This window comes from Jaculus jaculus, chromosome 5 (genome assembly GCF_020740685.1).
Source record: "Jaculus jaculus isolate mJacJac1 chromosome 5, mJacJac1.mat.Y.cur, whole genome shotgun sequence".
In the NCBI taxonomy this organism is placed as follows: domain Eukaryota; kingdom Metazoa; phylum Chordata; class Mammalia; order Rodentia; family Dipodidae; genus Jaculus; species Jaculus jaculus.
In genome coordinates, this window is record NC_059106.1 from 175475871 (window position 1) to 175492707 (window position 16837).

The 16837-nt window shown below is 40.0% G+C and overlaps 1 protein-coding gene across 1 annotated transcript; it reads right to left on the bottom strand.

Moving 5' to 3' along the window:
• Positions 1-8013: 8013 nt before the first annotated feature.
• LOC123460849 (small EDRK-rich factor 2-like) lies at positions 8014-8423 on the bottom strand. Its single transcript, XM_045150794.1, has one exon. The coding sequence runs from the start codon at positions 8406-8408 to the stop codon at positions 8229-8231; it is 180 nt and encodes a 59-aa protein (XP_045006729.1). The 5' UTR covers positions 8409-8423; the 3' UTR covers positions 8014-8228.
• Positions 8424-16837: the final 8414 nt, after the last annotated feature.

Consider the following 16837-nt stretch of genomic DNA (forward strand, 5'->3'; position numbering starts at 1 on the left):
CTGCTGTATTTGTTAGGTGTTGTAGACAGCTTTATGATACTTGGATGAACATCTAAACCAGACACAGTTTATGGGAGGAAGGAGTTTATTTCATGTTTATAGATCCAGGAGGAAGTTTTATCAGTTTTAAAAGCTGCTTCCATATATCCAAACAGACAGAAATAGCTAAACAGCCAGCAAAAACCAAAAGCAGTAAGCATGAACTAGCAGCAAGGAGAACCACCAGACCTCCAACTGCTCTCTTACACCTTTGGGTTGGAATTCAGATCCATCCCCAGTGATACTTCAGGGCTGGACTTCAGGATCTGACCCAGTGATACCTCCAGCCAGGCAGATGGAGATCCAAGTTACAAGTTTAACACCTTAGTCAATGGGGGACATACATTCAAGTTACTACAGTCTGACTCTGGCCCCCATCAACTCATAATCATCTCACATTGCAAATTGCATTCAGTTTAACTTCCAAGGTCCCCATAGTCTTTACCAACTTTAAGGTGTTCTCTTAATTGTGAGCCCTGTAAAATCAAACCAAGTTCCAACATATAATAGTACAGAGTAAACTTTTTCATTGTTGTAAGGCATAACAAGGAAAGACTGGACCAATGCCAAATCAAAAATCAAGTAAACATCAAAAATGTGCAGTTCAAGTCCAACATCCATGACCAGTGATGACAGCCTCTGGATTTACAATTTCTATCCCTAGCTGGGCTGAGTAGCCAGGGAAAACTTCTATACTGAACCAACAGCACTCCATGGTAGCCATTACATGGTATTGGTATATCCAATACATGTTTGGGTCTCCATTGCAAACCATAGTCCATCTTCATCTCCATATAGGGGTCTTTCCAGCCTTCAATACGGAAATATTATCCTGCTTCCCATGCTGCATCTCAGCAGTGGCTCCTGGAACTGTGTTCACTCCACGATCTACTTCTATGCATTTTTGTTGCTTCCAAAATCAATACCAGGTGTGCAGTAACACAACCATTTGCTAAGCCAGTGAGGAAATAAATCATGACCTTGAAGAGCGAGTTTCTTCCTTTTAGTCATCTCCTTTCAAAAGAGTTTTCATTTACAACGAACATTACAAAGGCCAAACTTTTTTGATATCTAAGGTTTTATTCTGTATTGAAATGGTGGTCTGTTTAATCCTAGATTGCCCTTGAACTGGTGATTCTCTTGCCTCAATTCTTTCTGCCTGAGTAGATGGGATTACAGATTATAGGAATGCACCACCATACCTGGCTCAAAGAGGTCTTAAAAATCAATTAATATGTTTCAAAAAAAGATACACAAATGTACATAGCATGATTCTCAACCACTTTAGCTACTAAGGGAAATGCAAATCAAACCCACAATGATACAGCACTTCATATGTACTAGAATGAATGTACAAAGAAAAGAGAAAATGAATGTTACAGAGGACAGAAGAATTGGAATCTTCACACACTGCTGGTCAGGATGTAAAATGGTACAGCTTCTTTGGAAAACAGTCTGACTATTTCTCAAAAGGTTAGACATAGAGGTGCCATGAGACCAAACAACTGTACTCTGAGGACTGTACCCAGGAGAAATGAGAACATGCATCCACTCAAAAACTTGGACATGAATATTTGTAGTAGTAGCATTACTCATAAGATTCAAGAAATGGAAGTAACCCAAATGTCCATCACCTAATGAATGAACAAAACAGTATATTCACACAATGGAAAATTATTTAGCAATAAAGTACCAAGATATGCTACAATATATTTGGCAATCTTTTTAAAAAATTATTTATTTATTTATTTGAGAGAGAAAGAGGGAGGGAGGGATGAAGGGGGAGAGAGAGAGAGAGAGAGAGGGAATGGGCATGCCAGGGCCTCCAGCCACTACAAATGAACTCCAGACGCATGTGCCCCCTTGTGCATCTGGCTTATGTGGGTCCTGGAGAGTCAAACTGGGATCCGTTGGCTTTGTAGGCAAATGCCTTAACTGCTAAGCCATCTCTCTAGCCCGCTGCAATATATTTGAGATTTGAGATCATTATGCTAGATGAAAGAAGCTGGATACAAAACCACATATTGTATGATTCCATTTATACAAAGTGTCCAAAATAAGCAAAGTTATGGAGGTTGATTATAGACTACTAGTTGCTTAGGCCTGAGGAGTTGAGACAAGTGAGATGAGTGGTGGTGGGTAATGACTATTGATGGGAGCAGGGTTTCTTTTGAGGAGATGTTCACAATCTCAAATTAGATTGTGGGGGCTGGAGAGATGGCTTAGCGGTTAAGCTCTTGCCTGTGAAGCCTAAGGACCCCAGTTCGAGGCTCGGTTCCCCAGGTCCCATGTTAGCCAGATGCACAAGGGGGCGCACGAGTTTGGAGTTCGTTTGCAGAGGCTGGAAGCCCTGGCGCGCCCATTCTCTCTCTTCCTCTATCTGTCTTTCTCTCTGTGATTGTTGCTCTCAAATAAAAAAAAAAATTTATAAATAAAAAAAAATTAGATTGTGGGGATGTTTGCACAACCATTAAATTTATACTTTATATGGGTTTATTTTATTAGGTATCTTAGTAAAGCTAACAACAATTCAATACAAGCAAGACCAAAACAGAAAAGGAAAATGACCAGGGAATACAATCAGACAACCTGTGCAAAGGGAAGCACCTCTTAGGCTAATGAAAAAATGTTCAACATGGCTTATCATAAGAAATATAATCTAAAAGTACAATAAACATTATTTTAACTTGTTTAACTGGGGAATTTTATTATTTTTACTTTCCACTGTTTTATTTTTCATTGCTTTTTGCTTATCTTTTATAATTCTATCTTTTCTTCCCACTCATTTATTATTTACTTTGTGTGCATGTGTGTATGATGTGTGTGTATGTTTTTTCTTAATTTTTATTAACATTTTCCATGATTATAAAAAGTAACCCATGGTAATACCCTCCCTTCCCCGCCCCCACTTTCCCCTTTGAAATTCCATTCTCCAATATATCCCCTCCCCATCTCAATCAGTCTCTCTTTTATTTTGATGTCATGATCTTTTCGTCTTCTTATGATGGTCTTGTGTAGGTAGTGTAAGGCACTATGAGGTCATGGATATCCAGGCCATTTTATGTCTGGAGGGACACGTTGTAAGGAGTTCTACCCTTCCTTTGGATCTTACATTCTTTTTGCCACCTCTTCTGCATTAGACCCTGAGCCTTGGAAGGTGTGATCGAGATATTGGTCAGTACTCCAGTCACTTCTTTCCAGCACTATGATATCTTCTGAGTCATCCCAAGGTCACTGCCATCTGAAAAGAGAAGATTCTCTACCCACAGTGAGAGTAGCATTAATATAAGAGTATAAATATTAAGAGAAGGGCTTACTAGGCAGTTTGATAAGCATAGCATATGCATTTTTCCAGATATCAGCAGATATTACACCCCTAGGGCTCATGACTACCCCTGTTTTAAGTTTTCAGTATCAGGGATGTGTTCCCCCCATGGAGCGGGCCTCCAGTCCAATTGAAGGGCAGTTGGTTTCCACCATGACAGACGTGCCACTATTGCACCCATTGGCTCATTTGGTCTGGTTGGCCAATTATAAGACATGCAGTGTCCACTGTTGAGTATCTTCACTGGTGATATGTCTTTCTCCCATTGAATTACATGTAGAATGGCTTCTTCCAGCTTTCTGTCAGCTGGTCTACATGGAGGAGGTTATCACCTCAGTTCCCGTGGGATTTCTCAGTGGCCTTGCAGCCCAAGTATGTGGAGTCTTCAGCAATAGGGTCTTACCATCTGTTTCTGGTGGGAAACCAAGGGCCTCAGCAATGGCCTATAATGTTTTGGGGGCATCAGGGACCCCACTGGCCAACAACTCACTGGAGGTATCCCATCCCTAGCACTGAAAATTTTCTAACAACGATCCATGGCTCCTGAGTGTTCCAATGTCTGAAACCAGAGGATTCCATATGATTTATTTGCATCCTCTTAGATTTTGATTAGCCCTCCCTCCACCTTTCCTTTATTCAATCTCTTCTCCTGACCTCACTTTGGACCTTTTCACCTCTGTTAATCTGTTCTTCTACTTACATATATACTATACCAACCTATTAAGTACACTCTTCCCTTCCTTTCTCTTCCCTTTATATCTCCTTTTTAACCAGCTGGCATCTGCTACTGTGTTTTTTCCTTCTCACGCCGAAGCCCAATCATCTGTAGCTAGGATCCACATATGAGGAAGAACATGTGGCGCTTGGTTTTCTGGGCCTGGGTTACCTCACTTAGTATAATACTTTCCAGATCCATCCATTTTTCTGCAAACTTCATAACTTCATTTTTCTTTACCACTCAGTAGAACTCCATTGTATAAATGTGCCATATCTTCATATCCACTCATCATTTGAGGGACACTTAGGCTGGTTCTATTTCCCAGCTATAGTAAATTGAGCAGCAATAAACATGGTTGAGCATGTACTTCTAAGGAAATGAGATGAGTCAGGATATATACCTAGGAGTGCTATAGCTGGGCCATATGGTAGATCAATCTTTAGCTGTTTTAGGAACCTCCACCCTGACAATGGCTGGACCAGATTGCATTTCCACCAACAGTGTAGAAGGGTTCCTCTTTTTCCACATCCCTGCCAACATTTATGTTCATTTGTTTTCATGATGGTAGCCAATCTGACAGGAGTGAGATAGAAGCTCAATGTAGTTTTAATCTGCATTTCCCTGATGACTAGTGACATAGAACATTTTTTTTTATATGCTTATATGCCATTCTTATTTCTTCCTTTGAGAACTCTCTATTTAGCTCCATAGCCCATTTAAAAAATTATTTTAGGTTTTTCTATATTTTTATTAACATTTTCCATGATTATAAGAAGTATCCCATGAGCGCTGGAGAGATGGCTTAGAGGTTACGCACTTGCCTGTGAGGCCTAAGGACCCCGGTTCGAGGCTCGACTCCCCAGGACCCACATTAGCCAGATGAGATGCACAAGGGGGTGCATGTGTCTGGAGTTCGTTTGCATTGGCTGGAGGCCGTGGTGCGCCCTTTCTCTCCTCTCTCTCTATCTGCCTTTTCTCTGTCTGTTGCTCTCAAATAAAAAATTTTTTAAGAAGTATCCCATGGTAATATCCTCCCTTCCCATCCCACTTTCCCCTCCTAAACTCATTCTCCATCGTATTCCCTCCCCTTTTTTTTTTTTTTTTGGTCCCCTCCCTTTTTCAATCGGTCTCTCTTTTATTTTGATGTCATGGTCTTTTCCTCCTCTTATGATGGTCTTTTGTAGGTAGTGTCAGGCACTATGAGGTCATAGCCCATTTTTTGATTGGCTTCTTTGATTTCTTATTATTTAATTTTTGAGTTCTTTGTATATCCTAGATATTAATCCTCTATCAGATATATAGCTGGTGAAGATGTTTTTCTATTCTGTAGGTTGCCTCTTTGCTTTATTCACAGTGTCCTTTGCAGTGCAAAATCTCTGTAATTTCATGAAGTCCCAGTGGTAAATCTGTGGTTTTATTGCCTGAGCAATTGGGGTTGTATTCAGAAAGTCTTTGCCAAGACCAATATGTTGAAGGGTTTTCCCTACCTTTTCTTTTAGCAGTTTCAGAGTTTCAGGTCTGATGTTAAGGTCTTTAATGCATTTGGACTTAATTCTTTTTTTTTTTTTTTTTTTGAGGTAGGGTCTCACTCTAGCCCAGGCTCACCTGGAATTCACTATGTAGTCTCAGGGTGGCCTCGAAATCACGGTGATCCTCCTACCTCTGCCTCCCAAGTGCTGGGATTAAAGGCGTGCACCACCACGCCCGGCTCTGGACTTAATTCTTGTGCATGGAGAGAGAGAAAAATCTATTTTCATTCTTTTACAGATACATATCCAGTTTTCCCAACACCATTTGCTGAAGAGGCTGTCTTTTGTCCAATGAATGTTTTTGGCATTTTTATCGAATATCAGGTGGCTATAGCTACCTGGACTTACATCTGGGTCTTCTATTCTGTTCCATTGATCTACATGTCTGCTTTTGTGCCAGTACCATGCTGTTTTTGTTACTACGGCTTTGTACTATAGGTTAAAATCAGGTATGGTGATACCACCAGCCTTATTTTTGTTGCTCAGTATTATTTTAGATATTTGAGGTTTTTTGTGATTCCAAATGAATTTTGGATTGCTTTTTCTATTTCCATGAAGAATGCCTTTGGAATTTTGATGGGGATTGCATTAAATGTATAGATTGCTTTTGGTAAGATTGCCATTTTCACAATATTAATTCTTCCAATCCAGGAACAAGGGATGTATTTACACTTCCTAGTGTCTTCTGCAATTTCTCGCTTGAGTGTTTTAAAGTTCTCATTGTAGAGATTCTTTACTTCCTTGGTTAGGTTTATTCCAAGGTACTTTGATTTTTTTTGGTGTAATTGTGAATGGGAGTGCTTCTCTGATTTCATCCTCTGTCTGTTTGTTGTTCGCATATATGAAGGCTACTGATTTCTGTGTATTTATTTTGTATCCTGCTACATGGCTGTAGGTTTTTATCAGCTTTAACAGTTTGCTGGTAGTGTCTTTAGGGTCCTTTGTATATAGAATCATGTCATCTGCAAATAATGATAACTTGATCTCTTCTTTTCCAATTTGTATCCCTTTTATGTGTGTCTCTTGCCTTGTTGCTATGGCTAAGACTTTCAGTACTATATTAAATAAAAGTGGGGACAGTGGACACCCTTGTCTTGTTCCTGATTTTAGTGGAAAAGCTTCCAGTTTTTCCCCATTTAGTAATATGTTGGCTGTAAGCTTGTCATAAATAGCCTTTATTATATTGAGATATGTTCCTTCTATTCCCAGTCTCTGTAGGACTTTTATCATGAAGGGATGTTAGATTTTGTCAGACGCTTTCTCTACATCTAATAAGATGATCATGTGATTTTTGTCCTTCAATCCATTTATATGATCTATTACATTTATTGGTTTGTGTATATTAAACCATCCCTGCATTTCTGGGATAAGCCTACTTGGTCAGGGTGAATGATCTTTCTGATATATTCTTGTAGCCTGCTTGCCAATATTTTGTTGAGAATTTTTGCATCTATGTTCATGAGGGAGATTGGTCTGTTATTTTCTTTTTTTGTTCTATCTTTGCCTGGTTTTGGTATCAGGGTGATGCTGGCCTCATAGAAGGAGCTTGGTAGAATCCCTTCTTTTTCTATTTTATGGAAAAGCTCAAGAAGCAGTGGTGTTAGCTGTTCCTTGAAAGTCTGGTAAAATTTAGCAGTGAATCCATCTGGGCCTAGGATTTTTTTAGTTGGGAGTTTTTTGATAACTGTTCAGATCTCCATGCTTGTTATAGGTCTATTTAAGTGATTAATCTCATCTTGATTTAATTTACATAGGTCATATAAATCAAGGAAATCCTCCATTTCTTTCAGATTTTCATACTTTGTGGAGTATATGCTATTATAGTATGTACCTATGATTTTTTGAATTTCTCTGGCATCTGTTGTGATGTTACCTTTTCATCTCTAATTTTATTAATTTGTGTCTCTTCTCTCTTTCTTTTGGTCAGATTTACTAAGGATTTGTCAATCTTGCTTATCCTTCCAAAGAACCAACTCTTTGTTTCATTAATTCTTTGGATTGTTTTTTCTTTTTGGTCCTATTTCATTAATTTCTGCCCTAATCTTTTAAAAAATTTTTATTTTATTTTATTTTTTCTTTTCACAATTTTTATTAACATTTTCCATGATTATAAAAAATATCCTATGGTAATACCCTCCCCCTCCGCACTTTCCCCTTTGAAATTCCATTCTCCATCATATTACCTCCCATCTCAATCATTCTACTTACATAAATACTGCCCTAATCTTTATTATTTTTTCCTGTCTACTGATTTTTGGTTTGCCTTGTTCTTCTTTTTCCAAGGCTTTAAGGAAGCTTAGGTAGTTTACTTGCGACCTTTCTAATTTCTTTTCTTTTTTTTTTTTTTTTACAAAGCTACTTTTAATACTTTGGGTTGTGCCCCACAGGAATAAAAAACACCGGGAAGGGGTAACCCCCTCACCCCCAGGAGTGGCCCAGAGGGAGAGAGGCTACCTGAGGGGAAGGAAGCACAGAAGGGATCCGCTGTAGACTCAGGGCAAAGGGAATGCCATGGGTGCTGGGACCTGTGAGCTCTACAGGAGGAAACACGAGCATGGTGGGACTGGCTCCAGGCACACAGGCGAAGGGCAAGAGGGTTGGACACGAAGCCACAAAGCTACTTGGGTTCCTCCTTCTTCTCGTTTGCCTTTTTCTGCTTCTGCTGCATGATCTCGGAGTTCCTCTGCTTGTGGGCGGCAGCAGAAAGCCCATCATCTCGGCGCTTGCCCTTAACAGAGTCGCTCTGCTTTTTCATGTTCTTCTGGCGGGGGAGCTCGCGCTGGTTACCGCGGGTCATGGCCACGGCAGCGGCTCCGACCTCTAATTTCTTAATATAGGTACTTAAAGCTATAAATTTACCTCTTAGAACTGCCTTCATTGTGTCCCAGAGATTTTGGTATGTTGTGTTCTCATTATCGTTTGACTCTATTAATTTTTTGATTTCCTTTTTTATTTCTTCATTAACCCATTCATCATTTAGTAGCATATTGTTCAGTTTCCATGATTTTGTGTATGTTCTATTGCTTTTCTTGCTATTAATTTGTTGTTTGATTTCATTGTGGTGAAATAGAATGCTGGGAATTATTTCACTTTTCCTGAATTTGTTAAGATTTGCTTTGTGTCCTAATATATGGTCTATTTTAGAGAATGTCCCATGTGCTGCTGAAAAGAATGTATATTCTGCAGCATTTGGATGAAATGTTCTGTATATATCCGTTAGGTCCATTCCTTCTATGACCTCATTTAGTCCAGATGCCTCTCTGTTTATTTTTTCCTGGGATGACCTGTCAATTAAGAGTGGGGTGTTGAAGTCATCCACTGCCACTGTGTGTGGTGTTATCTGTGACCTTAGTTCTAACAGTGTTTGTTTGATGAATTTGGGAGCCCCCATGTTAGGTGCATATATGTTTAAGATTGTAATGTCCTCCTGTTGGAATGTGCCCTTAATCAATATAAAGTGACCTTCCTTATCTTTCTTGAGTAATGTTGGACTGAAGTCTACCTTGTCAGATATTAGGATAGCAACCCCTGCTTGTTTTCTAGGCCCATTTGCTTGAAACACTGTTTTCGAACCTTTTACCTTAAGATAATGTCCATCCTTTTTAGAAAGGTGAGTTTCTTGGAGACAACAAATTGTAGGATCCTGCTTTTTAACCCACTGTGCAAACCTATGTCTTTTGGTTGGGGCATTGAGGCCGTTGATATTAAGAGATATTATTGATAGGTGCGTATTTATGTGTGCCTTTTTTTTTTTTTTTTGTGGTTCCGGTTCTACCTTTGCTCTCTTGTGTTAACTAGTATTTGAGCATTGTTTGTTTTTTCCAGGTTCCTTATACGTGTGCTTTTCCTCCTCTTTGGCATGGAGGATTCTTCCAAGTATTTTTTGTAGAGCTGGTTTTGTCTTCAAATACTCCTTTAACCTGCTTTTGTCATGGAATGTCCTTATTTCTCTGTCTGTTTGAATGGATAGCTTTGCAGGATAAAGTAACCTTGGTTGACAGTTGTTATCTTTCAGAATTTGGAATACATCATTCCATGCCCTTCTGGCTTTTAAAGTTTGTGTTGAGAAATCTGCTGTGATCCTGATGGGCTTGCCTTTGTAGGTAATTTGATTTTTCTCTCTAACTGTTTTCAATATTTTTTTCTTTGGATTGTGTGTTTGGTAGTTTGATTATAATATGGCAATGAGAGGTTCTTTCCAGGTTTTGTCTGGCTGGGGTTCTAAAGGCTTCCTGTATCTTCATTGGCACCTCTTTCCCAATTTGGGGGAAGTTTTCTTCTATGATTTTGTTGAGGATGCCTACTATGCCTTTGGAGTGAAATTCGTCTCTTTCTACTATGCCCTGAATTCTTACGTTTGATCTTTTCATAGTGTCCCAAATATCTAGAAATTCTCATTCATATTTTTATTTTAGTTTGTCTTTCTCTTTGTTGGAGTGTATTAGATCTGCCACCTGGTCTTCTTGCTTAGATATTCTGTTCTTTCCTTCATCCATTCTACTGTTGAGATTTTCTATAGAATTTTTTGTTTCATTAACTGTGTTCTTCATTACTAGTAATTCTGACTGTTTTTTTTTTTTATTATTTCTTTTTCCTTATTTATGCCTTGTACTGATTTCTTTATTTCGTTAAATTAGTGTCCTGTGTCTTCTTTGATTCCTTTGATTTTCTCTTTGATTCCTTTGATTTTCTCTTTGATTCCTTTGATTTCCTCTTTCATTCCTTTGATTTCTTCTTTGAGCATATATTTTTTAAATTTTTAAAAAAAAATTTAATTTTTATTAACATTTTCCATGATTATAAAATATATCCCATGGTAATTCCCTCCCTCCCCACCCCCACACTTTCCCATTTGAAATTCCATTCTCCATTATATTACCTCCCCATTACAATCATTGTAATTACATATATACAATATCAACCTATTAAGTATCCTCCTCACTTCCTTTCTGTTCCCTTTATGTCTCCTTTTTAACTTACTGGCCTCTGCTACTAAGTATTTTCATTCTCACAGAGAAGCCCAATCATCTGTAGCTAGGATCCACATATGAGAGAGAACATGTGGCACTTGGCTTTCTGGGCCTGGGTTACCTCACTTAGTATAATACTTTCCAGGTCCATCCATTTTTCTACAAATTTCATAACTTCATTTTTCTTTACCGCTGAGTAGAACTCCATTGTATAAATGTGCCACATCTTCATTATCCACTCATCAGTTGAGGGACATCTAGGCTGGTTCCATTTCCCAGCTATTATAAATTGAGCAGCAATAAACATGGTTGAGCACACACTTCTAAGGAAATGAGATGAGCCCTTTGGATATATGCCTAGGAGTGCTATAGCTGGGTCATATGGTAGATCAATCTTTAGCTGTTTTAGGAACCTCCACACTGATTTCCACAATGGCTGGACCAGATTGCATTCCCACCAGCAGTGTAGAAGGGTTCCTCTTTTTTCACATCCCTGCCAACATTTATGATCATTTGTTTTCATGATGGTGGCCAATCTGACAAGAGTGAGATGGAATCTCAATGTAGTTTTAATCTGCATTTCCCTGATGACTAGTGATGTAGAACATTTTTTTAGATGCTTATATGCCATTCGTATTTCTTCCTTTGAGAATGCTCTATTTAGCTCCATAGCCCATTTTTTGATTGGCTTGTTTGATTCCTTATTATTTAACTTTTTGAGTTCTTTCTATATCCTAGATATTAATCCTCTATCATATATATAGCTGGTGAAGATTTTTTCCCATTCTGTAGGTTGCTTCTTTGCTTTTTCTTTGACCATATTTATAATCATTCTTTCGAAGTCTTTCTCAGGCATTTCCTCTAACTCAATCTCACTGGAGGTCATTTCTGATACATTAATACTTTTTGGTGGATTTATATTGTCTTGATTTTTGGCGTTTCTTGTGTTATAATATATATATATTTTTTGCATCTTGGATTAAGTTAATGCTTGGATTTTCTAGTTAGCTGGGTATTCTTAGCTGTATTAATTGATCTGATGTTATATATCTTCAGGGTAGTAGATTAAGATGTTAGGTGTGGCTCTTAACACTCTCAGAATATCTACAAAAGTGCTCCTAGGGGTTGAGTTTGCCTGCTGTGGGAGCATTCAAGTAGGCAGAGTGGAACAAAATACAGGTAGATTCTAAAATTCAACTAAACACTGTACACATTCAATCAAAAACAGCACCGAGTATTTATGCAAAAGTAGGTATTATAACAACCAGATCCTCTATCAATAAATTGGTTAAGATTTCTGGTTTGTTGAGGGTTCCAAGTCAGTTTGTGACCAAGTGAGACCCTTCCCTGGTTCAATCCCAGTTACCTTTTTGGATGATTTTGATCTTAGTAAAGTAGGCTAGCTAGGTCGCTGGACCACTGTTCTGTTTTCTGGAGCTGGGCATTGGCTTTTCCTGCAGGACAAACCAAGCCTGGCAACTGTGGCCCTGCAGACTGGCACTGCCGCTGCTGGAACTGTCGCTGCTGCTGCTGAAGCTGCTGCTGCTGGAGCTGCTGTTGCCGGTGCCAGAGCCGCTGCTGTTGCTGCTGCTTCTGCGCTGTTTCCACCACTGCTTCTGTTGCCGGAGCTGGAGCCACTGCTGCTGGAGCTGCTTGGGCCTGCCTGTGTGGGCTCTGGATGCTCTGGGTCTCTCCTACTTCTCTGCTGCCATTTTAATTTCTTATACACCTCACTTTTTAGTAAAAGTGTGTATTTTTTTTGGGTTTTCTTTGGCTTTTTCTCCCCTAGGCTGCTTTGGCATGGTTCCTATGCCGTCATCTTAACCGGAAGTTCCGTGTGTGTATTTTTATATGTTCACATATGTAAATGTGCATCATGTAATGCTTGTGTGGAGGCCATCCCTTTCCACTTCTTAATTTTTTAATTTTTATTTATGAGAGAGATAGAGAGAGAGAGAGAGAGGGAGAGAGAGATAGAGAGAATGGACATGCCAGGGCCTTCAGCCACTGCAAATGAACTCCAGATGTATGCACCACATTGTGCATCTAGTTTATGTGGATCCTGGGGAATTGAACCTGTGCCCCTTTACTTTGTAGGCAAGTGCCTTAACCACTAAGGTATCTTTTCAGCTCCATTGTTTCTCCCACCTCTTTTGAAGACAGAGTCTCTTGCTTCCATTGTTGCTCAGTGCTGCATTTATCAGGTTAGCTTTTCAGAAATTCTCCTGTTTCTGCCTCCCTTCTTACCTTCTTGCCATAGGCATGATGAGATTATAGAAGCCCATTATTGTTTCAGGCTTTTACATAGAGTATAAGGATCTGAACTTAGGTACTCAGGCTTGCATGGCAGGCACTTAATCCACAGAGCCATCTCCTCAACTCTAATTAAGAAGTTTTTTTTGAAGCAAGCCTGATGGATTGGCCTTTTTTTTTTTTTTTTAATTTTTGTTTTTCGAGGTAGGGTCTCACTCTAGCCAAGGCTGACCTGGAATTCACTATGGAGTCTCAGGGTTGCCTCAAACTCATGGCAATCCTCCTACCTCTACCTCCTGAGTGCTGGGATTAAAGGCGTGCACCACCACACTCCGCGGACTGGCCTTTTTTTTAATGAGAGAGAGAGAGAGAATTGGCACACCAGGGCCTCCAGTCACTGTAATTGAACTCTAGACACATGCACCACCTTATACACATGTACATCTTTGTGCATGTCATCTTGTGTATCTGGCTTACGTGGGATCTGGTGAATTGAACATGGGTCCTTAAGCTTTGCAGGAAAGCTCCTTAACCACTACGCCAACTCTTCAGCCCAAGAAAATTTTAAATAAAGCATGATAATGTGGTATTGTCCAGGATGCCCAGATGCTATGTACTTGTGATTGAAATCAAGACAGTACAAACTTGGAGCAGACTAATCTGCTCATGACTGAAAGTCATTTGTGCAAGCCCTGTGCCCTAGTATGGAGCTGCCATGGGTCCCTAGATCACCTGCTGCTAGACTTGTTTTTATATGGGATAATGTCTTCAAGTTTTTATCACATTGGGATTTCTGGTGTATGAGACCAAAATGGACCTTAACTGGTAACTCAAGCAAATCCTCATTCAGGATTTGATTCTAATGTGTTTCCCTGCAGATGTTTGTTGTACTAATGGATATTGGAAATCATGGAATGTCCACAAAAGGCATTAGAAACTATCTAGTGCCCATCAAAAGGAGAGTGGCTAAATAAATTTTGACATCTCCATATACTGCCAATGGGTGGCACAGTGTCACTTTGCAAGAGTGAGAATTTTCTTTATGTGCTAATAAACACTGATATTCTTGATGTGATATTAAGAGAACTATTATGTTACTCAGTTAAAGTATATATGTATACTTATAACTCTACAGAAAATCTTGCTGAACATGTGGAAAATAATAATTGGGGTGCTGCTTGGCTAGGGTAAGAGTCACTTTCTTTTTTTTAAAAAAATTTATTTTTATTTATTTATTTTTTATTTGACAGAGAACGAGGGGGAGAGCATGCGTGTGTGCACAAGAGAAAGGGGGGGGAGGGGAGGGAGAAAAGAGAGGCCTCCAGCCACTGCAAACAAACTCCAGATGCATGTACTCCCTTGTGCATCTGTCTAATGTGGGTCCTGGGGAATTGATTCTGGGTCCTTTGGCTTTGCAAGCGAACGCCTTAGCCACTAAGCCATCCCTCCAGCCCTACTTTCTTTTTAAAATATGAACTTTGAAAAATTATTTAAAGAGAGAATGAGAATGACAGAGGAATGTTTATGTCTTTTTTTTTGTTTTTTTGGTTTTTAGAGGTAGGGTCTCATTCTGGCCCAGACTGACCTGGAATTAATTATGTAGTCTCAGGGTGGCCTCAAACTCATGGCAATCCTCCTACCTCTGCCAACCAAGTGCTGGGATTAAAGGCATGCACCACCATGCCTGGCTGTCTTTTCCTTAAAAAGAAAAAAAAAAAACCACAAAAAACTTTATTTGAGAGGGAGATAGGGGAGGATATGTGTGTGTGTGTGTGTGTGTGTGTATGTGTGTGTCAGAGAGAGAGAGAGAGAGAGAGAGAGAGAGAGAGAGAGAGAGAGAGAGAGAGAGAGAGGGAGGGAGGGAGAGAGAATGGGCACACCAGGGCCTCCACCACTGCAAATGAACTCCAGACACATGCCTCACCTTGTACATCTGGCTTTACGTGGTACCTGGGGAATTGAACCTGGGTCCTTTGGCTTTTCAGGCAAGTACCTTAACTGCTAAGCCATCTCTCCAGCCCATTTTTATGTCTTTTGCATTTTATGCCATATGTAACTTTACCTGTTCAAAATGATAAACAGAATAAAGAATGCAGAACTCGGAAGATAGGGCTTCCTCAGATCCAGAGAAATTAAGGAAGCATGGCTTTGTTGCCTAAACTCTGGGTTACAGTCCTGGATTTTAGTTTGTAGTATGTTTTTAGGTGAGTTACTTCCTCTCTTTGAATTTGGACCACATCCCTTCTAAAGGTCTCTTGCAGATCTATTGGCGGTTTGGGCATGAGGAACTTCACTAATGCCACTAGATGGCGTGGTGACTCCGTCACTAGAGGCAAGATGCTGCTGGGCCATCCAACTTTGAAAGATGATTACCATCTCCTGAGATTTTAGCATCAGAAAACCAACTCCCAGTAGAGGTGCTATCTTGTATGTAGGATGAGTGGTTCAGGGTGGGAGATGCAGAAGTCATACAAAGACAGGAAAAGTGCTGAGGGTTCAGTTCCCCCATGGGCCAGAAGGGAGTGGACACAATCATGCAATCTCGACCAGGTTGGTGGGATGAGGTAGAGAAGTTTCAGACTTCCTGTCAGCTTGGAATGCCTCCTGTGGCTGAGGCAGAATCTTTTCTTTTTTATTGACAACTTCCATAATTGTAGACGATAACCCATGGTAATTCCCTCCCTTGCCCCACTTTCCCCCTTAAAATGCCACGCTCCATCATACCACTTCCTCCTCTCAATCAGTCTCACTTTTGTTTTGATGTCATCATCTTTTTCTCCTGTTATGATGGTCTTGTGTAGGTAGTGTCAGGCACTGGATATCCAGGCCATTTTGTGTCTATAGGAGCACGTTGTAAGGAGTCCTACCCTTCTTTTGACTCTTACATTCTTTCTGCCACCTCTTCTGCAATGGACCCTGAGCCTTGGAAGGTGTGATAGAGATATTTCAGTGCTGAGCACTCCTCTGTCACTTCTTCTCATCACCATGACGCCTTCTGAGTCATCCCAAGGTCATTGCCATCTGAAAAGAGAAGGTTCTCTACCAAAAGTGAGAGTAGCATTAATATAGGTATGAACATTAAGAGAAGTGCTTGCTGGGCAGTTTGGTGAGCATAGTATATACATTTAGCCAGACACTAGCAGACCTTACAGCTCTAGGGTTCATGACTACACCTGTTGTAGGTTTTCAGTATCAGAGATATATTCCCTCCCATGGAGTGGGCCTCCAGTCAAATTAGAGAGTAGTGGTTTCTCCCATAACAGACATGTCACTATTGCACCTATTGGCTCATTTGGCCTGGCTGGCCAAATTTAAGGCTTTCAGTGTCCACTGTTGAGTATCTCCACTGGTGATTTCTCTCTCTCCGATTGAACTGCATGTAGCATAGCTTTCTCCAGCTTTATGTCAGCTGGTCTACATGGAGGAGGTTTTCAGCTCCAGAAGGATTTCTCAGTGACCCTGCAGTGCAAGTATGTGGAGTCTTCAGCAATATGGTCTTACCATCTATTCCTGGTGGGAAACCAAGAGCGTTGGCAATGGCCTGTAATGTTTTGGGGGTATCAGTGACCTCCATGACCAACAACTCATTGGAAGGTATCTCATCCCTGGCACTGAAAATTTTCTAGTAACAATCTATAGCTTCTGAGTGTTCCATTGTCCAAAAAAAGTAGGTTTACATATGACTTATTCATACCCTCTTAGATTTTGATTAGCCTTCCCTCCACTTTTCCTTTACTTAGTCTCTTCTCCTAACCTCACTTAGGCCTTTTCAACCTCATTAATCTGTTCTTCTACTTACATATATACAATACCATCCTATTAAGTCCCTCCTCCTTCCCTTTCTATCCCCTTTCTAACTTACTGGCCTCTGTCACTGAGTTTTATTCCTACTCACATAGTAGTCCAATCATTTGTAGCTAGGATCCACATATGAGAGAGAACATGTGACATTTGGCTTTCTAGGCCTGGGTTACCTCACTAAGTAGAATCCTTCCCAGATCCA